At 47.8% G+C, this 26,831-nt stretch overlaps 1 protein-coding gene across 4 annotated transcripts in view; it reads right to left on the reverse strand.

The window, feature by feature from the left end:
- The window catches only part of SLC39A11 (solute carrier family 39 member 11), a 337,009-nt gene that overhangs the window by 164,433 nt on the left and 145,745 nt on the right, over window positions 1-26,831 (reverse strand). For 3 of the 4 annotated variants that reach the window (XM_037128088.2, XM_037128090.2, XM_037128087.2), the window contains one exon: window positions 7,458-7,599. In XM_037128088.2, coding sequence (XP_036983983.1) covers window positions 7,458-7,599 — 142 coding nt within the window. The remainder of the gene's footprint in view (window positions 1-7,457; window positions 7,600-26,831) is intronic. The other variant, XM_037128089.2, reaches the window with a different exon arrangement.

The raw sequence follows: 26,831 nt of genomic DNA on the forward strand, positions 1-26,831 counted from the left end.
AATGCCTCTGCCTCCCCAAAGGCTCTGATTCTCAAAATCATGTTTCATTGGGACAACTGATTTAGTCTGAGGATAGCTGGAGCTATTTTCTTCCTCTGGCCTCTGGATGGAAAATGCACTAGAGACAAGAAAGCAGAACAAAATGTTAGAATGCACACAAACCAAGGAGGACACAGGAGGCTGAACAGCCCATGCATGCTGACGAAGACAGCCCTGGTTGAATGGAGCTTGTCTCGCACTCCTTTTCTTTAAGGCAGGATTGCATTGACCCCATCCCAGATGCCAGAGGAGTTGCTGTTGATGACAAAAGTTCAGACCCAAATTCCCCAGCTTCCCCCTTGGCCCACTTCTTCTCCAGGGCTGTCTGTCTCAGTCAGGGCCATCAGCATCCTCCCCGTCTCACAGTCACTAAACCAGTTTCCATCCTATAGGCACTTTCCGTACGTAACAGACAAAAAGAACAAGAAATAAATAAAGAATTGTGACCTTAAATATTTGAAACCAAAGTCCCACCTCTACTTCTCTAGCTTATAGAGCTTCCACACACAGAAAAAAAAATCTGAAAAACAAAACAAAATGAAAAGAGCCCAGATTGCCGGCTTTGGCAGCAGCCCCCTAGATCTCTGGGTAATAGGAGCCTGGCAGGAATATCCTAACGGGGGCTGGTGCTGCCCAAGCCACTTGTCTGCTCTGTTTCCCAAAAAGCCCATTAACAACACATTCCCTGGTTTAATAGACGTATGAGCTGAAATGAATGTGTCAGAACCCTTATAAAGATGATAGAACCTGCTGGCCCAGCAAATGTTAAATTTTGCATAAGGAGACTGTATCCCTAACTCCTCAGTACACACATAATGAATATTTCAAACAAAGAGCACAGCAGCTGTTCTAAATGCTCCCTATGAATTAAATGGGTTTTTTATTACTTCCAGGATTAGCCTCCTCTTGTTTCCTCTCATTTTCTCCCCCTCCCTCCCTTGTACATGAGAAACAAACCCTTCCAGACTAACCCAATCATGGAATGATCAAAGTATGGGATTGGTTACATATTGGTTAAAAAGTATCCCCCCCAAAAAATTCATATCCCACCAGAACCTCAGAACGTGACCTTACTTTTGGAAACAGAGTTTTTGAAGATGCGATTAGTTAAGAAGCACTCATATTGGATCAGGGTGGGCCCTCAATCCAACGACTGCTGTCCTTCCAAGAAAAAGGTGCGGGAGATTCAGACAGACACACACAGGGAAGAGGGCCAGGTGGCAAAGAAAACAGAGACTGGAGGGATGCGGCTACAAGCCAAAGAACGCCGGGAGCCACTGCAGTTATGACAGTCAAGGAAGGACACTCCGCTAGAGCCTTCAGAGGCAGGGTGGCCCCAGTGACACTTCAATTTCAGACTTCCAGCCTCCGGAACTGTGAGAGGATGAGTTTCCATTCCTGTAACGCACCCTGTTTGTGGTGCACTGTAACGGCAGCCCTAGAAAATGAATATAGTCAGGGGACCGTGTGCATACTCAAGTGTATAATGATATTAATCTCCCCAAAAGTTACCTGAGTCTGTCATTTCAGGTGATGGTGGCAGCAGATAGCACTGGCAGGTGGTAGATCATGCCTACCAGCCATCTTGTAAGAGCAGACTTAACATTATAAAACTTTTTTTGTGGTTGCTCAGAGCAACTTTTCAACTGCACTCAACTCTTTTCCATACTGCTTCCTCAGCATCCTCAGCCCATCTAGGTGTGAGGCAAACAGATAAGGAGATGGGAATACAGTGAGGGAACCTACAAGGTCAAAGGAAGCCAAGAGAACCAAGTTCTCTGGCCACCAAGTAGTCCTTTTGGGTTGATTACCATCCACAAAAAGACAACTTTCCAAAAAACTGCTGAATGCTGTTATGAGCTGAGGGTTGTAAACCCCCCTTCAATTCATGTTGAAGGCCTAACAACCAGGACCCCAGAAGTTAAATGTTTAGAGCTAAGATCTTTAAAGAGGTGACCAGGTTGAAATGCGGTCTCTAGGGTGGGCCCTAATCCAACCAACATGCCTTTAGCCAAAACAGGCACGAGGACACAGGTAGGCAGAGGGGAAGGCTGTGTGAGACAAAGGGAGAAGACAGCCATCTGCAAGCTAAGGGGGGAGGCCTCGGGAGAAGCCGGACCTGCCAACACCTTGATCTCAGTCCTCTAGTCTCCGCACTGTGAAAAATAAACTGCTGAAGCCACTCAGCCTGCAGCACTTCGTTCCAGCAGCTGTACCCCATGCAAAGAAGTGCCAAAGCGCCTCTGGGCCGAGGCTTTGTAAAAATGCTCTCCGGAACGACCGCCTGGCCTGCATTAATTGGGACTCAAAACATAATCACAGTAATAAAAGGGCAAGTAAACAAGGAACATGCTATTTGAGTGCTTAAATATTAGTCAGGCAAAAATATAACACTCTTCAGAAGCAAAAGAATCTATAAAATGTATCCGCTTAATAATGTTTCCAGGAGCTGGGACACACTAACAGTCACTCAAGCCACCCACACAGCACACTGCTCGAGGTGGTATTTCAGTATTATATTTAACATCCATGATGCTGAAGGGCTCCTGGTAATTATCATTATTGAGCACTTTGCTCTTCATCTTTCAGCCAAATATTTCTGTATAAAAATGGGGCACCGTTTAATAGCCTCAGTGCTACTGCCATGTGCTCACAAGTTTGGTTCATTCCTAATCTTTTAATGAAGAAAGCCAGGGTGCAGAAAGGAGGCAGCAATGCCAGGCCCAACCTGCTTTTCAGTCCCCAGACAACTCCTCTCAATTAGGACAGAAGATGCTTAAAGGCCCCTGAGCTAACCAGTTCCAGGGGGCGGGTGGGGAGGGGGATAGAGTCTAATTGCTGAAACCACATGCCAGGACATAAATCTATAGGAATAACTGGAAAGTTAGTCTTTCACCTTTAGAGATCTTACCGATAAAAAGTCAACATTACTACCATGTCCAAGAGTTCCCTAAACACAGTAGACCTCTTTGGAGGTCTTCCCATTTGGAGACCTCTTTATAAAGAAACACCCAGAATTTCTCCTAGAATTTCTCCTGCATCAGGCTGTTGATCACACTTCAGTTTCCAGCACAATGGAAATACCAGTGACGGATGGAGCAGCTCCTTCGGGGAAAACTCGGAAAGGTAGAAAGCAGAGATAGTCACAGGGGCCCTGCAGCTGCTTCAGTAGGTTCCTCTTTTGTTCCCTAGGATTAGGCTATGCCAAGGAATTTCAGCACCAAGGAAATCTAGGGGTGCGGAGTTGAGTACGCGTGGTTGGCTTACAAAGAGAACCGGAGGCTGTCTTCCAGGAAAGGACTCCAAGCCACTCAGCCTGGCCGCCATCCCACAGCCCCACGTGTATACTGAAGTGTGTATACTGAAGCCTCCAAAGGCTGACCAGTGTGAAAACCCATCTACTGGGTTCCCTGCATGGCTAGAGAAACTGTCCCCAGTTCAAATGCAAACACACAAGCAGGAGTGAAACGTTGTCAGTGGTTAGTAGCTCCACTTTCGTCAGTTTATCAAATAGTTTCCCAGGGGCACTTCGGTAGGAAGTTCAATGAGGAAAATAGGAAGAGGAATGATTCCGAGTACAAGATTAAAAGAGAGAGGAGAGTACTGTATGCTACCCAGAGGAGAAATGAGGGTGCCGTGAGAAGGGATCCAAGAACACCTGGACTCCGTCGTGCTTCTGAAGGGCACTAGCCCGACAGGTACCCATCTGGGGGCTGAGGCCCTCGGGAACCTTAAGTTAGAAAAGTCAAATTCTCTCCACCAAGATCAGTTCCATTTCCACAGAAGGATGTTGCCCAGCAAGTCAGTAGAAGCATAACCAATAAGGAAATTGAGTTTAAGACTAAAATACAAACAAGTGTTGCCAATGGCCTGGTGACAGTGGTTTATCCAAATCTATCACCCATTTAACTCTGGGTCTGCATCATTTTCATTTTACCGACCGTGGTTTCAAATCTGCCAGGCTGTGTAGGTACAATTATTACCACCAGGTGGATTTTCTGATTATGAAAGGACAGGACGTTAAGGAAACACTGGTTTCTAAGCAGTTTCTCACAACTCATGCTTCCCTGACTTAAGTACCTATTCACGTTTTCCCCCAACAAGCTTTGGAATGATTTAAGGAAAATAAATAGCCACTTCAGAACTAAATAATTCCCTAAATTAAATCCACCTCCTTTCCTACTGGAAAATGATGCCTACTCCTGTTCTTTCCACACTTCCACAAAATTAGAGACACTTCTCCATCTCCCACACTAATGGATCAATAACCAAAAACCTTCCCCCTTGAAGAGTTTCAACTGCCTCTATCAAAATAAGCATACTGAAATGGGACAGTTAATTAGTAAAAGAATGGATTGATTCACTTTTTACTACCATTCTGAAGCCAAAAGAGTGCTGGTGAGAAAGAAAATGCCCAACTGGACAGATGAGTGGGGAAGGTGGACATAGTAAAGTTCAAGATCTAGGTGAACTTTGGGAGCTAGTCTTCTGAAGTCTGATGGAAATCATAAACCTCTGCCTTCCAAAAACACTTTTTTTTCTGGCATAAAAATGTCAAAAGGTCCATCCTCTGGTGTTCATCCACGGACCCCAGATGTACAGAACTCCTGGCCTCACTTCTAGAATTTACTCAACAATATAACTGCCCACAGAGATGTACAATTAAAAATGCTGTCTGCCATGTTCTTGATAACAGCAAAAGATTGGAACCAACCTAAAAAGCCATCAAGTGGGGACGCATTAGCTAAGGTCATGGCCAATAACAAGAATGGAATGAGTTGATCAGTGTCCCAGAAAACAAAGACCAAATTCATGGCCAAGTGAAAAATACAAGGTACACATCAAAGTGCCAAGTATAATTGTAAAACATAATATTTCTGAAAGGATATAAAAGAAATTAGAAACACTGTCTGTGTCTAAGATGGAAGCCTGGACCATAATGAGGAGTTGGAAGCTGGAAGAAAACTTACTTCTTAATTTTTAATCTATGTTATTACTTTTTTAATTAACAGAAAGCTAGTTGGAGAGAGTTAAATAGTTAAGAGAGAGGAGAAGGTGAGAGAGAGAAAGAGAAAGAAGACAGGTAAAGAGATGGATAGTTTTAGCAGAACTTCTGGTCCAGCTAAGTCCCCGAATAGCCCCAGCCTTGAGAATAGTTGATAACGTGAAACAGTTGGCACAGAGACATAAAAAGGACGGCATCTCATAAACACGTGTCCCAGCTCAGGCTGCCACCGCTGCTCAGAGCAGCTGAAACTTCCTCCCACAGTGCAGTTTTTCTGGCTTGTCCTCTTGCCGGACCAATTATGGGACATTATAGCAGCAGTGCCAATATTATTTTTTAAAGGCTTATGTTGTTCACTAAATACCCATTAAGCCCATCTTCTTGCCCCATTTACAGCAAGCTCAAGGGCAAATCCAGATGGTACAAATAACACGTATTCTGACTTGATCTGCATGAGGCCAGTCATCAAATAGCCATTATCAGCGTTAGAGGCCACGGCTGCCTGACACCCCCAGGTGTGCCCAGGTAAGAAGAGAGACCTTTTCAGAGGTGGCTGGGCTCTGCCCCTCTTGGCAAAGCATCTTTGAGCTCCCCCACAGGCTGCATTTGCTTTTATACCTAAACAGTCACAGGAACCAAGGGTTGCCTGGTAACCTGGTAACAGGCTGTGTCTAGGTGTTCCTGAGCAGAGGACAGGACAGCATCTCCATCCCCGACAGGGCCCCAGCTCACTGCTTCACTCTGGGTGGCCAAACAGATCCTGCAGTCCTGAGAAACTCTCCTGCAGCGCCAACTGCCACTGGCCCTATATTCCCATGGTCCCTTTGGAAAAGGTCTGAGGAAGGGGTAAGTACTGTTTACCTCTTGTGATTGACAGACATGGACCCTTCCTCCTATGGCCTGAGGATAAGGTGGTGGAAGAGAGATAGAATGGAATCTGACCAACTTTTTCATCCTCAAGAAGGCTCAGAATCAGGACGGGAGTCTTTCAAGGGGAACACAGGATCACCAGCCAGGAGAGCCAATGAGAAAGGGCAGAGCCCTCTGTCCCCGCGTTCCCACCCCTCGCCATAAAAAATGATGAGCTTTCCTGGAGGGTGCTGGCCCATCTTAGTCACCAGCCAGTCCTGGCTGCTCCAGGAGAAGAAGAACAGCGACAACACCTAAGTTGTTCTGATTTGAGTATGAATAGCACGTCTGATTGCAGGCAGGGGCAGAGGTTTCGTGCTAAGCCTCTATCACTTAAGCTCATGTTAGATGAATTTTTATTTCCTGATTATATCCCACATAGGAAGTTGTGGGAGGCAGTGAGGACCAGCCCAAATGGAGAACGTATTCAAGTTCCCCATGAATAATTCATGCAGGCCATAATCTGAACGTAGAAAGTTAAGAACTGGCTGCGGCATTGCTGCGAATTTTATGTGCTGACTGGCCCTGAAGTCTAGAGATCCCCTTAATCTACACATGGTAAAAGTATCAAATTGAAATGCCAGCATGAAAACAGGAAAAAAACCTTTTTTTCCTCCCTGAAATCCCTCATGTGAAGACAGGGCCAGTCTGCAGCCTATTTCTCCCCAATTCGCTCAAGAGAGAACTCTGTGCAGAGGAGGGGCACCCACTCGCAACATCCTTTGCACAGTTTTAGGTCCTCTATCCATGGTCTACAGAAGTGAGGAGGGAGAGGGACAAACGTCTCCCAGTGCCTGGGGCTTGACTTGCATACTCTCACAGTGCATACTCTCCTCATGCTACTTGGCCCTTAAATTAGCCAAATGCACTGAGTGAGAAGTGACTGGGCAATGTGCGGGGTCTGCAGGTGAGACTGGAAGACAACGTCATCTTTCTAGCACACCTTCAACTCCTGCTCAGTGGGCCACCGCCCAGTTTGCCCCTCCCTGCAGAAAAGATTCAGAAGCTGCTGCCCGATTCCTCTCAAGGGATGCATACCCTCTAACTTAAAAGGCATGACTTGGCCACAAGTGTTTTTAGGTGTTCTGGCTCCAAACTGAATCAGTGAGGGAAATGGCCACAGTTTCCCAGACAAATCAAAAAGATGAACGTCATGGACATGGGAAGGGTCATTCACAGTCCATCAGAGACAGGGAGATAGAGGGACAGATACCCACACACTCTCACAGAAATCAGACCCATCCCAGCAGAGGGGTCCTTATCCACTGTCCCAGTTGGAAAGACAATCAAAAGGTACTATTACCTCCTGTGCAGCAAGCAGGTGGTTTGGAAAATAAATGAGATAGAGAGGCCCGGGGCCACATGCCAGTTCAGCCATGTGCAGAGTGGGATAAAGCATTTGGAGGGAGAAGACAGAGGCCCTGGCATTTCCCATCATCCTCCTGCCACCAGGCCCCCATCTATCCTGTCCAGCTCAGCCCAGGGTCTGCAGCAGGGAGCTTGCCTGAAAGAAGCCCAGCTCTACCTATCCGGATGGAAAGTTCACTCTCAGGGAAGAGCAGACTGGGACCCTCAGCATCAGACTTCTTCATCAACGCAGGGTCCAAGTTCAGTGCCAGGGCCATCTGGGGGTCTTCTGCCGCACCCTGAAACAAGAAGCAGTCACTGTAACACCTCTGCTACCTTCATTCCCCAGAGCCCTCTAGCTCAGAGCTGCCCGGGCAGCTCGCCAATCTCTACCAAGAGCACAGAGCCACCGGGCCAATCCCAGGGACAGACCCTGGGATGACTCAGCTGTCAGCAGGCTGAGTCATTAGGCAGAGGGCAAGCCTTCTGACTATAGAACTTCGGAGTGACCAAAAAAAAAAGCACCTAAGAGGTCCTTGTGGATCCTAGAAATAGTAAAAATGCATCAAAACCCTCCTCCACAGGGAAAATGGCCTCAAAGACTCAGTCCCTGAGCTGACAAAAGCAGCCCAGGTTTGCCTGGGTGGCAGCCTTGGAACAGGAAGCAAACAAAGCCGATCTTTTTTAGCCATCCACCATCTTCACACTTCTCGTGAGACCAAAGGGAAAGCAACGCAAACAGCAGCACCTCGAAGGAGGGGAATGGTGAGCCTCGTGGAGCGCACCTCCGGGGAGGCCACGACACACGGGAGTGAGGTCCAGGTGGCCTTCTGACGGCCACGTCACCCCTCTGCTCTGTCACTAATTCGACTGGTTTTGCACTGACCAAGCAGAGTCTTAATTTTGATCCCCACCTTTACTAAACAAATACTTACTGACCACCAGTTTTGTGGACACTTGGCAAGCAAAACCAAAGTCCCAGCTCTTAGGTTCCAGTTAAGAGCAAACAGATGAACCCAGAACGGGGCTGTGAGCTTGTGCTGCCATGAGATCACCCAGAACCCCCTGACCCTGCTGACAGCCTGCAACACACAGGGGCTTGAGGGGAACAAGGAAGGGGGACCCCACCCACACAAACACCCCCACTTTCATCCAATCACGTGCACGCTAAAGGTAGGTGAGTAGAATCATCTCCATGGGACTAAAAACATTTGATTTTTTTAAGAACAAAAAGAGTTCCAAACAAACACAAGTTGTCATTTAAAAATATATATCTCTAATATGGGAGAAGAAAGGGTGTGTGATCCAGTCACTGAAATGTGGCCACTTATAAGCAAACACTAAAACTGTTTCCTTGGGTAAGTTTCTTACGTGACAGAATCCCACAACAATTATTATACCTGGCTGTGTTTTACACACCCACAGGGATCAGAAAGAGAATCGAATGACTCAGACATGTTATTTCATTATTTCTTCCCAACTAATTGTTACAAACAGAAACAGAAACCCTTCTTTCACCTTCTCATTTGTCCGATACATTGATATTGTCCCAATCATTTATTTGCAACATCCTCTGTAAATGCATGTAAGGTAACGATGCCTCATTTAACTTTGTTTTAAAAAGGGGAAAAAGCCTCCTGACTCTCAGATCCCTCTGTAGAAGCCTAGGGGCCGCAGGATGTCACCTGCTCTGTCCCAGGGAGGAGCACAAAGAGGCAGCCTGTCACACTGTATCACACTCAAGGTTGACACTACAGATGGACGGAGTCCTGGGGACAGAAGGGACTTAAGGAAGGCCGGTCTCTCCCCATGCAGAAACCCCAAGTACCCCAACTGACAGCTGGTGGCTGTGCCATGTGCCATACAGTCGCAGCTCTTTGTTGGTTTATGTGCTTTAATTATTTCTAATCCTACATCTCACGCTGACATCTGAGGAATCGCTGCAGCAATAAAAGACGTGCTTCTCTATGAGAGCATGTCAGCTGATCTTCCTTCCTCCGTCCTCCTTTGTATATTGTGATCAATGCGTAACCAGGGGAAGGCTATGGGAAGAGAAGCACTTCATTACAGAGAAATGCAGCCGCATTAATGGGCTCAAAGCTGTTACTTGACAGGAGCCCATTTAGAAGGGGCAGCCCAGAGAGATAACTGCTTTTAATTGACGACAGTGGTTTTCAGCTGGGGTGACTCTGCCCTCACCCCCACCACCTCTAGGGGATGCTTGGCAATGGGCATTTTTGTATGTGGGGCAGGGGAGAGGGTGCTACTGGCATCCAGTGCGTAGAGGCCAAGGACACTGCTAGACACCCTACAGTGCACAGGGCAAGCCCCCGACAAATGACTGGCCACATGTCAACAGTGCTGAGGTTGAGAAGCCCTACTTTAGGAAGATTTAGGATGCTCAGGTCCCCAAAGCCCTCTGTATTATTGGTAGGGCTGGGAGCTCACAGACACTCTTTTTACTGTAAAGATAAGACTTTTGTTATTATCTAAGAAACCTGCCTGCCTTCGTGTTTTTGGCAAATTCTTATTAAGCATTAGAACAATTCCAGGTTCCAGAGATACAAAATAGCCAAGTCCGCTATCTGTGTGAATCCTCTGTTCTCCTTCCAAAGACAGACAATAAGCAGACAATAAATCACAAAAGAGAGTGCCAGGTAGTGATAAGAGTTAAGAAGAAAACTAAAGCCCTGGCTGGTCTAGCTCAGTGGAGTGAACGCAGGCCTGTGAATCAAAGGGTCGCTGGTTCGATTCCCAGTCAGGGCACAATGATGGGTTGCAGGCCAGGTCCCCTCTTGTATAGGATATGCAAGAGGCAATCATGCATTGAAGTTTAAAAAAGAAGAAGAAGAAGAAAACTAAGTCATAGCCATAGTGATCTAGCCATCCTGGTATGGAAGTACTATGCTCTAGGTCCCAGCACTTCACATGAGCCAGCTCATTCTGCAATGCGGTGATGGAGTGCTCCTTCGGGGAAGACCCGGGTGGGAGGACAGTGTCCAAGCGAACGTGCAGGTCAGGGAAGAAGCCACACTGACTTCTGAAGACAGTGTTTGAGGCAAGGAACAGGAAGACAAACATCCCCCTTCCTGCTACAGCCTTTTGCCATTTTATTCATCTATGTTCCGCTGGTTGTATTGCTTTATTTCAGTGCTGGGGTTAGGGGTGTAATAAGGAAATCCCATCCCAACTCCACGTAGAAGCTACTCTTTGAAAATCAAGACAAAGAGCCAGCATCCCCAGCTGCACCCACCCTCTCCTATGTGCTGGATCTCACGATCAGCAGAGCAGGCCCAGTTGTGCAGCTGAGGCCTCAGGGAGCATCCAGACAGACGCTACGGACGGCTACCGTACCCTACAGCCGGCAAAGCTCTCCACACACATCCCCGAGCCCGAGCCCGAGCCCGAGCGCCAGCCTCCGAGGGCTCCATTCCAACTCCCTTCTGGGATTTGCAGCATCCCCACTCTCCACTCAACTGCTGATGAGGAAATCAAGAGGAATATGCCCCTTAATGTCAAGGAATTACGGGTGGGATAGGCCTCCACCTGCAGGAAACACCTGCAGGGCTAAGGCGGCTATCACCCTGCAGGGATGACACACCCCTCACTCCAAGAAGCCCCCTCTGTAGGTAGAAGGGACTGCATTTCTCACTGAAGCCCTAGATACACACAGCCCTGACTTGTGTGGGAGTGACGAAGACCCCTGGGAGAAATTCCTTCTCTACATCCTCCTCCTGGTTTGCTGATGGCAGCTCACCCCTCTTTACTTGATATTATCACTTATATTTCTATGGCTTTTTTTAAACCTCTGCAAAGCTCTTCCATTCACACTACCTCCCTCAACCCGTGCAGCCCCCACGAGGAAGGCAAGGCGAGAGCAAGAACTCTTCCCAGGCGATATTTGACCAATGCCAACTTCCCTGACTCTCCCCTGCAGCTCTGAGAGCCTGCCTGACTGACCTCAGAAGGGTCTTGAGTCACCTTCTGCCCCTACCCTGGGGCTTCGGACAGTTCTGGGTGGCTGTTGTCACCTTGCGCCTCCCAAATGTCAAAGTGCCAGATATACAGGCTCCTTCCCAAGCCAGATGTCTCCCTTTCCTTTTGCACCACACCCTCCCCCAAGTCTTCACCCTACCCTCCTCCTCCATCCGTCCCCACCCACTCTTCCAAACGCAGCCAGTACAGGGAGGGGGCTGCTGGAAGGCACCAGGCAACACCCATCAGGGCCATGGAACTTGAGATCACTGCCCTCTGTGACAGAGGCTTTGGGGCAAGTCCCTGGCGCTCAGAAGAAACACAGTAATTTCCACCCGCTCTGGAAAGGCCATGCAGAAGGGCAGGAGCTGTAGAATAATTAGCACCTCCCAGAAGGAAAGAGAGGGAGGAGAGAGAGAGGGAAAGATAGAGGAAATAAAATGAGAGGGGGTGAGGGAAGGGAGGAGCGCAGCCCAGGAATATGCCTTACAGGAAATCAAAAGGGCTTCTGAAAATAATATGCTCATCTCCCGCAAGAAATCCAATCTGGTGATTTCATCAGGGTTTGCTGTCCCAGGCACAAGAAGATGGCGGCTGGTTCCTGATGTTCCTGGAGTCACTAAAGGAAGAGCCTAGAGCATAACCGACAGGACACAGCCACGTCCAGATGTGGTCTACAGTGGCAGTGGAGAGCCCTACACAAAGTGCAACTAAGTGCCATCAGGTGACAAAGCTCTGCCGGCCCTGCAGTCCCAAATCTCACTGTCTGCTCCCAGTCCCAGCAGCAATCTTCTGTGTGTCCACCTGTCCCTGCTTCTTCCCCCACTGGGATGTCACCGCTCTTAGGGGAAGCAACGCCAACCAACCTGGTGTGTACCTGTGGCAAGCCTGACCTTCACCTAGCCCACGCACGCCTCCTATCATGTTAATTTGAGCCGAGAAAACTCTGCCATCACTCGGAGCTTCCCAGGCTCCATGGCAGGTAGTTCACTTAATTGAGGTCTGTTAGCAGGTCCAAATTCCCTGACAAAGGGCCAAGGGAAAGGTCAGAGGATGAATGGGTGTCCCCTGCCAGCTACAGCTAAAGCAAGGCCCGAGTTACACCCCAGTGGAGAAGGGAAGGAGGATCTCAAGAGCAGTTCACACACACTCTGCCCACCCACAAAGTACTTAGAAGCCTGAGCCCTGGAAGGGCTTTGCCTCCCTCCTCCCTCCCTAACCACCCTGTGTCTCTCACCATCCCCACTTAACCCAGACACATGAGGTGACATTAAATAATTGATGCTGTTTTTATTACTGAGAAATTGCAATAATAATGACACTCATAACACAATCTTAAGTTATTCCACATAATGGAAAAAATATTAAATGTCGCCCCTTATCACCAGTCAGAATATAGATGAAGCTTACATAATAGATGACCTTCTGTCCTGGGGAGCCCAGCTGCCCAGGGCCAGGCTGGCACAGGGTGACAACAGCCAGCCTCAAAGCAAAGGGGAACACAGTGGCACAGACCCTGAGGCCAAGAGTACAATCCTGCCTTGGATCCTATTGGGCAAGTCGCTGCTGTCTTCCTGGTCTCCATTCGCCTACACTTTCATGGGTCATTGGTCATAGCCAAAGGCCTAAAGACAAGAAGAGTGACAATTCAAAGAACAAGGTCCCTACTGGTTTCTGAAGCACAATTCACCCTGCCCAGCCTAGGGCACTAGGATTGCACTCCACTTGAGTTCCTTGTCCCTACACCAATAGGGTGGCATCCAATCAGTGACCAGCAAGGCAAGTTTTCAAGTTTCTAGTTGCCCATACTTGATGCTTTTGAAATCCTGGCTGAAGAAGCCCAAGCTCCCTCCTCCAGGAAGCCTCCCCGGATAAACCTTGCCTAGTCTGGATTAAGTGTGCTGCCCTGGCATCCCACACGTGCTTCTATCACAACATTTGCAAAACTGCACAGTAACTTTGTGTTTCCTCGGCTATTTCAAAACCACGAGATTCTTAAAGCAGGAGCTGTGTCTTGCAGCTCTCCTCTCAGGGCCCAGCACGGTGTCGGCATTCAATAACTAATCAGATTGGCTGGAATAAACAATATCACAAAAGCTCCAAAATGATGTACGACATAACAAACAAAGATCCACGTGAGCACACAATGTTCAGGCCCTAAGAAGGAAAGAAAGATTAGTGCAGAAAGGGAAAGAAAAGGCTTTAAAAGTATTAAAGACATTGTAGCTAATGGCAAAAAGCATGATTTTCGAACCACCCCCAGCTTCTAGTCCCTTGATGATTGTGTACGATCCTCAGTATCAGCCCCGAGACTGCACGAGGACGTGACTCTCAACCCAGAGGTTCCAGCCCCATCTCCTTCTTGGCAGAAATACTGAGTGGGGCAGCCCAGCTCATCCCCCTTCAAATACGTTCGTCCCAACCTGAAGCCACTGTTCCCTGCAAGGCCACATCTTCCAGCTTCTTCCCCCTGCCCCCCATCTCCTCCATGACCTTAGCCTGAAGTTTCGCATAGAGGAAGTTAATTACGGACTCCTAGCTATATTTAAGCTGTGTATGTTATTACTCAAACTATCTTTTTAGGGACAAAATCTTCTATTTCTGATGTCAAATCAATATTTTTTAAAGATTTTATTTATCTTTAGAGGGGAAGGGAAGGAGAGAGGGAAAGAAATATCAATGTATGGTTGCCTCTCATGCGTCTAGGAACTGGCCTGCAACCCAGGCATGTGCCCTGACTGAGAATCGAACCACAGTTGTTTGGTTCTCAGGCCCATGCTCAATCCACTGAGCTACACCAGCCAGGGCTCAAATCAATATTTTTCATAAAACTTACCTAATCCTATTAAACAGAATTTAAAGCACCACACAGCTCTGCAAAAATCCAGCTCTGTGAGAATCTGCAGATGGCCCTCCGAAACCAGCTCCATGCAGTGTTCCAAAGAGCTGGATCTCCCACTAGCCGAGCTGACAGGGAGGGGGCCCTGGCAATGTTCCAGACCATTGTGCTTTTTCTTGTAACTTGTCTCCTTAAAACAATACAAACCTAAAGGAATGCAAGTACCTAAGTAGAGTGAGGTATTTTACTTCTAATTGTCAATGACTATCCATCACTCTTAAGCTACTCCAAGACCTAGTCCTAGAATTCATTAAAACACACTCATATAATCCACTCTGAGCACTTTCTGCCTTTTCAACAGTTTGAGAACCCCTAGCTGATCTTTCTCGGGCAACTTTTTCTGACCTATGTTATCCTTTTGAGGGATACCAGATCTCTCCAGAAATCTGCTAAAAGTCAAGATTTCTTCTCATAGGAAAAAAATGCATGTATATTAGACACTTGTTACTATGTAGAAAAAACACCCCAAAACTCAATGGCCACAAACAACCACCAGCTATGACTGCTCCCAAGCCCACAGTACCCTGGAGGGTGCTGCGGATCTGCCGAGGCTCAGTTGCCATTGCCTGGACTCACCTGCACGTCTGTGGCCAGCAGGTGGCCTGCCCAGGGTTGGATGGTCTAGGGTGGCACATGCACCTGGCTACGGGTCAGGCGGTGGCTGACTCATGGCTGGGAAACCTGGATTCCTCACCACGGGACCTGCCATCCTTCCACAGGCTAGACTGGGCTCATTCGTGTGGTAAGCTCAGGGTTTCAGGGGCAGCAAAAGGAGGTAACACGCATTGTCAAGTGCCGTTCAAGTCTCTGCTTTCGTCACAGGTTCTACCACCTCAGCAAGTCGATGGCCATCAAGAGTGAAGGGGTGGGAAAATTGATCCACTATTTCTCTTACTGGGAGGATCCGGGGTCACCAGAGCATGATAGCAGGGGAGGAATTTGTGGCTGTTTTTGCAATCTTACCACAGCGTATACGCACAGACACACCTACTGTTGCGTGAAGCACCCCGGAGCCCGTGCACACCACGACACCCTCCACAGATCCAGCCTGCAAACAACTGCTCTCAATTAAACCCACGAACTCTGTCTCACTTGCCTAAAAGCACTGCTTCTCTGATGGGGACCCAGGGACACATTCTCAGCAGTCTAAAAGTTTTATATGAGAATTTTTTAATTTTGTATTTTCAATTACATAGTCATCTAAAGACAATATAATACGAGCAATCTGAATCACTACAGATTCAGATTGACCCCTTTTTAACCAAACCCTACTACTGCTTGATTTCAGGGTCTTTGTTTGCATTTGTGTTTACGATGGAGTGGGCACCAAGCAGTCCTGCCTCAATGACGGGGGGCTCATTGTTGAGGGGCAGACTCAATAGGTGGATGATGTTAGGGCCAAGCTCAGGCCAATGACCTCGTGGAGCCCTGTGTGGGTGACGGAAGTTCCCAAGCACTCCGGGCACAGCTGTGGGAGACCTGCCTCCACCCAGCAGCATTCGTGGGACAGACCAGCCAGGACCCAAAGGAGCTGATGCAACTGTCGGTTATTTTTAGCCAAAGATCATCTGCCACAGCACAAAAGCATTGTTGGTTTCGACTTTATGGACTTTGGTGTTTTGATGTGAATGGAAAAGTAACCATGGAAGAGCCAAAAGCATAAGGCCTACCATAAACCGAACTTTGGGCATGGGCATATGGATGCTCATAAACGAGTAGGCAGCGGTGCAATAAAAGTAGCTGGAATCAAAATTGGGAATGTGTGGGTTTTATTTCCTTTAAAATGAATGCATATGTTAGTCTAATAGAAAACACTGGCCTACAGCTCAAAATAATGGATTTTCCTCCTCTGGTGTTCCCCCTGCACCATCGATTGCCATTTAAAATATCGCCAGTTCATGCCCTGGCTGGTGCCACTGAGTGGATTCAGTTCACTCAGCCTGAGAACTGAAAGGTTGAACAGTCAGGGCACATGCCTGAGTTGTAGGACAAGACCCTGGTTGGGGGCCTTATGAGAAGCAACAGATATGTCTCACACACTGATGATTCTCTCACTCTTTCTCCCTCCCTGCTCCTCTCTCTAAAAGCAAATAAATAAAAGTATTTTTAAAAAATAAAGTAAATAATTAAAATCTTTTTTTAAAAAAAAAGGTAAATGGAAATCAGGTGTGCGACATTGACCATGGAAATCTTTGCTGCACCATGGTACTTTAAAACTTATGCACTCATACTTGTATGAGTGCATAAATAAAAATAAAATAGAATAAAACAGCGCCAAGTCTGCCTTCACACTGCACACAAACCCTGAGAATTGAACAGTCACAGTGACCTAATGATTGTTTTTCTCTGCTCAAAATAATGGAAACCGTTTAAGTCAGTATTCTCCGTGCCTCCTGCAGTCAAAGCAATATCTACCTCTGTGTGGACGGAAACCTCCCTAATGACTCCTTCTGCCGACACCCCAGAGACCTCTGCTCCGTGAGGTGCTCCCAGAGCAAGGACTCCACGCACGAAGACGGAAGCTCTGGGGAAGTCCACACATAAGCAGGTAAAGGCTCTGAGAAATCCCACAGCAAGAACCACATTTTGTTTCATCCCACGTTTCCCATTCTGAGTTGGCCGTGTGTAAAAGCTATTAATATTCAGCAGATGAAGCTTTAGGGAACAGTGAGTGCTAGGAGGGATTCTCTTCTGTGCCCAATACTCAGAACAATCAGCAAAATAGTTCTCCTTACACTGGAACATGGTCATACTGTATCCAGAAAAATAAAACGGGTGCCCGGAGTACCAGGTAACTGAGGAGTACCCTGACCTCAATTCCCCAGTACTTACACAGAGAAAAGTCTGTTTGTCATCCTTACAGATGAGTTAGTAGAATTTATTGTATGTGTTTCTCCCCTAAGAGTCACACTAGCTTTGAATACCAAGGGAGTAATTATTTGATTAAAATCCACCCTTCCTTTTACCACAATAAAATAATAATCATGAAAACCCCACGTTTCTATGATCCATGCTGGCAAAGAGATCTTGATAATAGCAGTCCTGAGGGGAAACAGCTAAGGTCCAGCTAACCACCGATCTTTATAGCTTTGACAACCATAAAATGAATTGTATTGACTCCAAGAAAATAAGAGAGAAAGCAAAAGAGGCAGCCAGAAGATAGTCACAACCCACACCTCTCTTCCCATAAACGTCTGCTGGAGAACCAAAGCACTACAACAAAGCAACCCCAGATCCAGAGTGAGGCAAGGCAGAGATGGACTACGTGGAGAGAAGTACCCTTGGCCTTGACCCCCATGTTATAGAAGACAACTCTGCTGACACAAACCCTCCTGTCTGTAGCATGCCCAGCTTCTAATGTGCCTTCTCTTGTATGATTGCATCTGAGGGTCAGTATCTTCTTGTGATGTAGACCAACAAGTAGAAGCAGCATTACCCCTCTTGTGGGCCAAACGGTTCCCCACCCCTAAAACTTGTATGTTGAAGTTGCAACCCCCAGTATCACAGAATGAGACCCTATTTGAAAACAGGCTCTTAGAGAGGTAACTAAGTGACAATGAAGTCACTGGGATGTGGCTTCATCCCAGATCTCATATGTACGACTGGTGTTCTTATAAGATGACCACCTACAAGCCAAGGACAGAGGCCTGGAACAGATCCTCCCTCACTTCTCTCAGACAGAACCAACCCTGCTGACTCTTTGATCTTGGGCGTCCAGCTTCCAGAACTGCAGGCCATAAACTTCTATTGTTTAAGACACCAGTCTTTGGTACCCCATTACAGCAGTCCCAGTAGACTAACACACCCGCCCATCTTATACTTGAGAAAACTAAGTCGTAAAGGTGGATGTCTTGCTTATTAATATCACACCATTAATCAGAGGTACAAGCAGAATTTGTACCCAGAATCTCTGACTCCCAATGCCATGACTCCTCCCAGCATCATGCTGTGATCCACCAGCAATGCAGGCTTCTTGAAGAAACCGCACTGACGTCGATCTGAGGCTGTGTGTCCACTGCAGACAGTGTGCCCCGATGTTCAGAGGCGGGTGCTGTCTGAGCAGGTGTTCACATGGAGGCGTGTCAGCACTCTTGTCTCTCCGGTCCTGGCAGAACCCAAAATAAGCATCCACAAACCACAACTTCTCACATCGCTGGTGCAGACAGATGGAAACTAATGCTAGATTCTAGGGGTAATGCCCCAACCTGAAGACCAGGTCTCCAGGCTACAAGAGAAAAGCTGGGAATGGTCACTAATAATGCTCAAGATGGCCCAACATGAAAAGTAGAGAGAGAGAGAGAGCTTGGTCATCAGAAGGGACAGAGGTCCCCTCAGTACCATGCTGGCAGCACTGAGCTATTAGATGTGCATCCAAGCAATCAGTGTCAAAGGGATCAGAGGGACAAGGACCAACTCCTACAGACCAGGAGACAAAGACTGCAGCAGGGTGGAAATGTCAAGGTGATTTCAGTGTTTCTCCCCTAAACCATGTCAGGCAAAGCATGGCCGGACCCGCAGTACCCCGGAGAAAGGCCTAGATAGAGAGGAGCCGAGGCAGGATGCTGTGGGGCCCTGGGGTGCTGGGAGGACTTCACAGCATAGTCACCGCACCTCACATTCACAACCAATGTCCTCATCAACTCCTCAGCCTCTGACCCCTGCTCAGAGCCTTCTCAGCAGCATGCCATCCCCACAGGGACTTAACCGTGAGGGTCTGAAACCTCAAACTGTGTCTGACAATAGTCCTTGTGCCTCCTGATGAACGGCTGCCCGCCAGGCTGAGACACAGCTTCCTAAACAGAACTGCTGATCAGGGTACAGAGCCCTAAAGAGGCTGCTGGGAAAGGTGACGAATCAAAGTGGGGCGGGGAGGGAGAGGGCGAGAGGCTTCAGATGAAGGTAGAAATCCCTGTGCCTCTTTACACAAAGGAAATAATGTGCAAATGACATGCAAACCTCTTCAAAAGAGGAGCTCTGGCTTTGAAGAACATATTTGATTTTTTCATAATAGGGCTTTATCCAAGACATCACTCTGCTTGAAGCAGAATTAATTATTCAACTTACCCGGGCTTGATGAGGGGTTGGCGGCAGAAGAGGTATTGAAGCAGCCAGCTTCTAAGGACTGTTTTTCTGCTTCCTGTCATTGGTATGTCGGGCCCAACATCTTCCCCTTTCCTCGCTTCTCTTAAGTCTAAGTTCCCAAACCACCACGCTGAGGCATACAGCACTCCTACATGAGGTCCCTGCTGCTGCAGACCAAATCGCCACAAATCCAGCAGCAGAAAGCAGCAGTCATTTCTTATCTCTGTTTTCACCGTTCAGGAATCCAAGAATGGGTTTAATGGGTCTTTGGTCCTTTGCTCAGGGCCTCACTGGGCTGTGATCTCATCCGAGGCTCAGGGCCCTCTGCCAAGTGCACTGGTTGTTGGCAGAATTCAGTTTCCTGTAGACAAGGACTGAGGTCCTCTTTTTCTTGCTGGCTACCAGTAGGGGACTGCTCAGCCACCTTTGGGACCTAACCAGAGACAATTCACAGCATGGCTGTTGGCTTTTTCAAGGCCAGCAGGAAACACAGCCTCTCTTCAAATCCATCTGACTTCAAGAAGGGCCCAGTCCCCCTTTTAAGGGTTCCCCTGATTAGGTGGGGCCCACCTGGGTAATCTTCCTACTGATGAACTCAAAGTCAGCAGACAGATAACCTGAGCAGTAACCTAATGGGAAGGAAATGCCATTGAGGGAGGCGCTTCTGTGGCATGTACACCAGGGGGATGTAGCTCTCCAGGGCCTTCTCAGAATTTACCAGGACACCTGCAATACCAACTGTCAGTATCACCTTGAGATCCCTAGGGTCTAAATGGTCCCTTAGAGGGCTGAACTGGAAGCCCTTTGTTATAGAGAAGATGCAGTGTTCCACCAGCTCTTAGTAGCACAAATTTTCCACTGAAGCCCCAACCTCACAGAACAAATCCCTCATCTTCTGATGCACAGCAGACACCAGTAAGGTGGGTGAGTGTCCCAGGGGTTCGGCCAGGCAGAGGCTTCAGCTCAGCCACCATGGGAAAGAGATCTGTGGTGGCCTCAGGGCCACCTGATCTATTAGGCACAAGAAATACTGTGTCTGGCAGCCCAATTTTGGGGTCCCTGAAAATGTTTAAATTTATTTTACAATCTGAAGAAAACAATGAGTAATAATGAATACATAATAATGAATCCAGCCTAGGTCACACTCATCTTTATACCAACAGAGCTATAAAATGTAATATTCTATCTTTTTTTGGTAGAATAAGGGGACCACAAAAACAAAAGCTTGTACAGTCCATAAAAGTCCACAGGTGGGCCTGGCGGTGGTGCCAGCACTGATCATCGCTGTTTCCTGCCCAGCTCCAGGGTGAGTCCAGGGGGCACCCGGGCCTGTCTCAGGAAGAGGAGCCAGTCAGGCCAGAGGTCTACAAGCCAGCCTTTTGGACAACGTGAACTGAGAGTGCTAAGTGACATGTCAGGAGAGTTCCCAGGCCACAGCAGGACAGGGCTGATATGCTAATTAGCCTGATGGGAACAAATAAGCCCGAAGTTATAAACACAGGGCTCAGAAGGCCACCCTGGGTCCCTGGATGAGCCACTTAAGTATCATTTGAGTCCATGGTGATGGTGGACTCCTAATTCCCATCCACCACCTCACAGCTGGGGGTGCGTGGCCTCCAGCAGGGGGGAAGGATATAAATGAAGCCATTAAAACCCTTCTCAAATGCTAGAAAATGGGCATAAAACTATGATCAGTAATGTCAATAGGATCGTCATCCCATTAAAGAAAAAGCAAAAGAAACTGAGTGTGTCACTTGGTGTTCAGAGGTAAGCATTAGTGTGAAAATACTTGGGCATGAGGGTGAAAGGGGAGTAGAAAAATGCCAACAAAGAGCTGGAGGAAAGAAAGGAAGGAAAGGTGCGGAGATGATGAAAGAACAGGGAAGAGGAAGAGGCTTAGTGGGTGGGAAACCAGAAAGCATGAGAACAGAGAGATCAGAGAGACGCGGGGGGTCACGGGGGGTCACGCCACCCCAAGGGCTGTGAAGCCTGGACAGAAAGGAGGGTTGGGCGGTAACATCCTTCAACATCTGCTTGTGAAACAAGGAGAATTACACTGGACAGTCCCTAAGGCCTGCTCTACACCCAACCGTCTATAAATCTACACATTTCTTGTTCCAACCAAAGGGACGATGTGTCCACAGGTACCTGGGACAGGTAAACTAATCTAGGAGAGAAAAAGCACAAACACCGCTCCCAAACTAGAAAGATAATCCATCACAGAAAGCGCCAACAGCCAGAGGAAAATGCCCTTTGCAGGGAACACAAACCCATCAGAGGCAAAGGTACTGATTGCTTTTCTCCATCACGCGGCTGCAGGTAGAACAACATATTCCCACTGCGTACATTCAGAGTGGATGCAGGCGGCCAGCAAATCAGCCTCGAATTAACCAGAGGGCCGGCCAGAGAGAAGGTCATTGCCAGGATATGTGAGATTAGCAAGAGAGGTTAATGCCAGCGCTCACTGCCCCAGACCGCATGTCTAGGGAGAGCATTCTCCTCTGCCCACTGGGTTCTTTCCCACTCTCAGTTCTTGCTGTCACCACCAAGGGAACAACTAGTATCAAGCAAGCCCCCCACCTTACCCTCCTCCCTGTGGCATCCTCTTTCACCTGTAACATCATCCCGTGTGTGGCTCAGGACCAAGGACAAAGATCAATGTTCTCCCCTAGGGACCTGGAAACATTCAGGATTTGGTTGTAGGAGTAATTGCATATCTGAAAAATGAGCTGTTGCCCAAGAAACCCCGTAAGTTAAGAAGGAAGAAGGAAGGGAAGGTGTCTGTCATTGAACTAAGAGGGGTGCCCTGTGATGGCAAATACTGACAGCCCAAGGCCAAGTGCAGGAGAAGGTTTGCAACAACTCACCGCAAACTGGCTGCTTGGTGTTGTCTCTCCCCCACCCCCACCCGCCACTGGGCCACTGGGCCACTGGCTATGCTTAAGGTCACCTGGAGGGAAATGAGTAAGTGGGGGAAGGTACCCCAGCTATCCTTACTGTTGTCGCACCTGTGGGTGCAGGTGGGTGGGGAGAGTGAAGGGACATGTGACATCCACGGAGGCCCCATCTTCCATGCATACCTGTACTTCTGGTGCCAGAACTCCAGACCAGGTGCAAGAAAGGACCAAGGAAGGGGCATGGTGCTTACCCGGGTTGAGTGAGAAAAATGCCAGAGCAAGATGTGACCAGTCTCGGCCACAGAAGAGTCTACACGCAAGCTGAGGACGCAGTCCTGGGCATCACAAAGAGCTAACTAAAAGGAGGGGAAAGTATGTATTTATTTAATCTGTTTTTTCACTGACTTCCTAAGCTAGGGTTGTTCTGACCCCTCACCATCCCCTGCTGGAGCAGAAAATCGAAGCCCACAGGCCTTGGCTCCCCCATCTGAAATGCCCAGGAGAGATGTCACCGCAGGAAGCCAGGGCCATGGAGGGGAGGCCACAGTGTCCCAGGTTGTGGGAGGTGACACACCAAACTCATCTCCCCCATTGCTGGGGAGAAGACACTGAAAACAGATGATACAGTGATAATGTTGGCCTTATCTCTATTATTTTTTTAAAAATATTAGAAGCCCAGAACGCACGTGTCATACATAGAGGCCACAGTGAGTACAGAGGCCTCCCTAAGCCTGGCATTCCAGCCACCAGGGCAGTTTGCAGTTTGTCCTCCTAAAACAAGATCACCCCACCAGAGTCTGGGGATCAGTTCTCAGGGAGAAAGAGGCCAGTGACGCCGTGCACCAGCTTGCTGCTCTTGAACCTGGGCTTCCCAGGATCTGCAGGGCACTTGTCTTTTGCTCAAATAATTTTTAGAAGTCTCTAAGCCATTCAGTCTTTATGCTGTCAACAGTTAAGGGCCAGTTTAAAAAAAAAAGTAGGAAAAATCATCACTAAGTAAACCAGAGTCATCTCTGGGGTTAGTGAAAAGATATCAACAGAGCACACTCTCTGTCCCCATTCCCAAGCTTCTCCTCACCGACCCCCCCCAAAAAAAGGAATCAAATTTTTCTCTAGACCAGGAACCAGATGCCTAGCTTACAACTTTCCGCTTCTGGTGATTGTGACTTTCTCACCCTCGCATTTACAATACAATTTATTTGGGCTGGGAAATGAGCTGATGACAGGTGACAAGCCCTTCCTTCACCAGAAGCTACAGCACTAAGGAACCAGACACTTGGGCTAACATAGGATTTCCCTTTTACGCCTGAGACAAAGAGACTCCTGAGGATGTGTGCCAATGAATTGCCAGGGACAGGAGCACAAGAAGCTGCTAAATGAAAAAGCCCCATCAGCTTAATATCTACATGAAAAATCAAGCTTTTGACATCTTGCTCAAGGCAAACTCACTGATGAGAATGAAGTTAGCTGTGATACACCAGGACATGGCCCTGGAGGCTCTTTTCTTTCTTTTTTTTTTTTTTCCTTTTTGACTATTAACAAGGTGACTGGAGGATTAGCTAAAAGAATGGCTGGGGGGGGGTGGAGCCTGAGTCAAAGGACCAATGAAGCCCTGGGGTCACATGAGGCATCTAACTTCCCCAGGGGCTGAGAGAAGCCCCCACAGCCCATCAGAAGCTAAGCAGAGAACCCATGGAAACACGCAGCAGACAGAGAGACAGAGACAGACACACTCACACTCTCTCTCCCATCCCCCCTCTCATTTTCTCTCTCTGGAAATCACTTGATTTCTCACATGGCAAGAAAAAGCTCTGGGTGGATTATTCAGCTCTACATCCCACAGGCAACGGCACAAGGCCCCCAATTTTAATGAAAGTCTCAGCCCTTTATCTCCAAACCCCTTCTGACTGAGAATGTGTTTTCTCCTATTTTCCATCCAGATGGAGGGTAAACATAAAAATCATAAGAGTGAGACCGCCATCAGTCCTTGTGATGAACAGCTCAGCAAGGGATTTTTCAAGAGAGCAAATCCAAAGTGTTTCTGAAATGGCTCCCTCCACCCCAGGGTGGGGCCAGTGGGAGGACTGCTCCTGTGGGTGAAAGCCTTCCTTCCCCAGAAGGGTGACCCCCCAGGGGACTGCTGTTCAGAGCCTGTGGCGTCCTAAATGTCCCCACCCAGTGTAACTGGGCACTAACCTGGTTAACAGTTTATTTAATTAAAGAAGAGCAGCTTCAGGCAACGGAGAGCCTGTACACCTCTATTTTAGCCATTTGGGGAGACAGGATTACAGCTATAAAGCACCTGTGGTTTGCACAAAGCAGCCAAAATTCCAACCCGGGGACAAAGCACGCTTCCAGCCTGCTCCCACTTGAGCCTCTCTCTAGAAGACATTCACGTAGCAAGTTTAGCCGGACACCTGGCCTGGAATACGCCCTCGGTGAACACGAGCTACAATTGTCACCATCATCATTATTATTATTAGACAGAAAGCTGTGGCTGGGCCTGTCGTAGCCGTGGAAGCAACAGGAAAGGGGAAAGAAAATGGACTCAGTGTCGTTGGAACAAAAACTCAGCGACTCAGATCTCAGCTGGGGAGGGGGGGACACAGCACATCACACAGAATTAAAAAAGACATTTTATGATGGGGATGTAAAGTACAGCACAGGAAACATAGTCAGTTATATTGTATAAATGTGTACGGTGCCAGGTGGGTACTGGAAACATCAGGGGGAGCACTTTGTAAAGTGTATGCTTGTCTAGCCCCTATGCTGTACACCTGAAACTAATCTAAAATACTAGATGTAAGCTACAATTGAAAGAAAATTGTTTAATTTTATGACATTTTATGCTTGTCAACACCATCACTTTTCTCCTTCACCATCATGGCCAGTGCAACCCAACACTTTAGGAAAGGGGAGAGGTGGGGGGAAGGCTTCACAGCGGGCCAGGTTTGGGCATCAGGATATAGATCGTTCCCTCCCTTTCATTTGATAGATCCACTCTGCAGTCTCCCCATCCAATCAAAAGCCTAATATTTACCCAGTGAAAGCAGTATTTGTGTGCGTTGCCACCTAAAATCCAATAAGTATGGAGACAGAAAACAGGCTACCTGCTTAGGAGGCATGAGAGCAAACACAGCTAGCTCTTTAATATGCCATTGAGCTAATCAATACCCTCTCCCATTTCCACTCAGGGGCCCTGGGCCAACCAAAACTTAATCATTCTTTTCCATCATTACATCCCTTGGAGAAGCTTTAAAAAGAAAAAGGTCACCGTGCTCTCCTATATTTGCCGAAAGCCGGTGACTTCCTGGGGTCCCTGAGGCCCCCCTCCCAGACTGCAGCACCCACAGACAGTCCTCACTGGGCCTCTTGGAGCGGACCGCAGAGACAGGACACGGTCCTACCAACGGAAACCACTTTACTCATTACCTTCAGCTGCCTTGTGTCCTGACTGCCATCTCTCTGTTAGGGTCAGGTTTCGGACAGACCTCCTGTTGGACACTCTTTGTCTTTGTTTAGAAATCAAAATATAAACACCACACTCTGTGGGAGGTCAGCAGGAAGAGAGGGTGGCTGTGGGCAGCGGGATACCATGACCAGGCCCTGGCATCCAACTCACTCCTCTGCTGAGACCACACAGGCGCCCAGCTGAGCCCTTGTGCCCACCACGGACACATGAGGCCCACCACGGATACCTCCAACACTGTTCTGCTTGTCCTTTTTTTAAGGGAATTTGAACTAACGGTAAAATGGGAAAATTACGGAAGCCCTCAATTTCTTGCACAGAAGTTGGCTCAAATAATTAGTTAAGATTAGGTTCATGAGGAGAAACACAAAACCCTGCTGCAGTGACTTAAACACATAAAGGGTTTATTTGTCTCACTCGACAAAAAGGCTGGGAGTCAACAATCCAGCTGGTTCAGTGGTCTGAACACTGTCAGGAGAAATGGAACTCCTTCTGGCTCCCTGCCCTGTCACCCTCTGTGATGGGTGCTGCATGCCCAAGGGCTGCCATGTTGTTCCAGGAAGGAGAAGAGGTGAGGGAGAAGACAAGAAGAGAAGCCATCCCAGAAAACTTCTGCAGACCCTATCACATGGGTCTGTCTAGCTGCAAGGGAGGCTGCCACACAGAGTATTTATAGCTGGGCACATCACTAGATCAAACAACACTGGAGTTCCATTAGAAAGGAAGAAAGGGGAAGTAGATATTCAGCAGGGTATCAGTTCAGCTGCTGTGACAAAAGTAGAAAGTTAGTAATGGCTAATGTATGATAACAGACTATTTCTTAGGAAAACATTATCAGTTGGCCCAGGGCAGAAACGGCAAATAGGGCAAGTATCAGCAAGGACTCCGGCTTCGAGAAAATGGAGAGGAAAAATGGCAAACATCTTCATATTGTTGCAAGAGTTAACTTGTTTTTTAATGATTGAATTTGTTGTCATTATTTTACTCTCTTAGGTCCCCTGAATCCTCTGAGGAACCTCCAGGAGCCCCCGGATACTCTGAGAACCCCCACTTTAGGGTCACACCAACTTAATAAGTGAACAAAGAGGCCTGGACATCACAAACAGTAACTTGGTTTCCAGGTCAAGCGCTCACCTTGCATCCCAATTTCCCACTGAGAAATTTTCTTTAAAGTATAACTGACATGTTAGAGAAAATGTGAGCTCCCCA

This window comes from Artibeus jamaicensis, unplaced genomic scaffold (genome assembly GCF_021234435.1).
Source record: "Artibeus jamaicensis isolate MK-2021 breed Jamaican fruit bat unplaced genomic scaffold, CSHL_Jam_final contig_1998, whole genome shotgun sequence".
Lineage (NCBI taxonomy): Eukaryota > Metazoa > Chordata > Mammalia > Chiroptera > Phyllostomidae > Artibeus > Artibeus jamaicensis.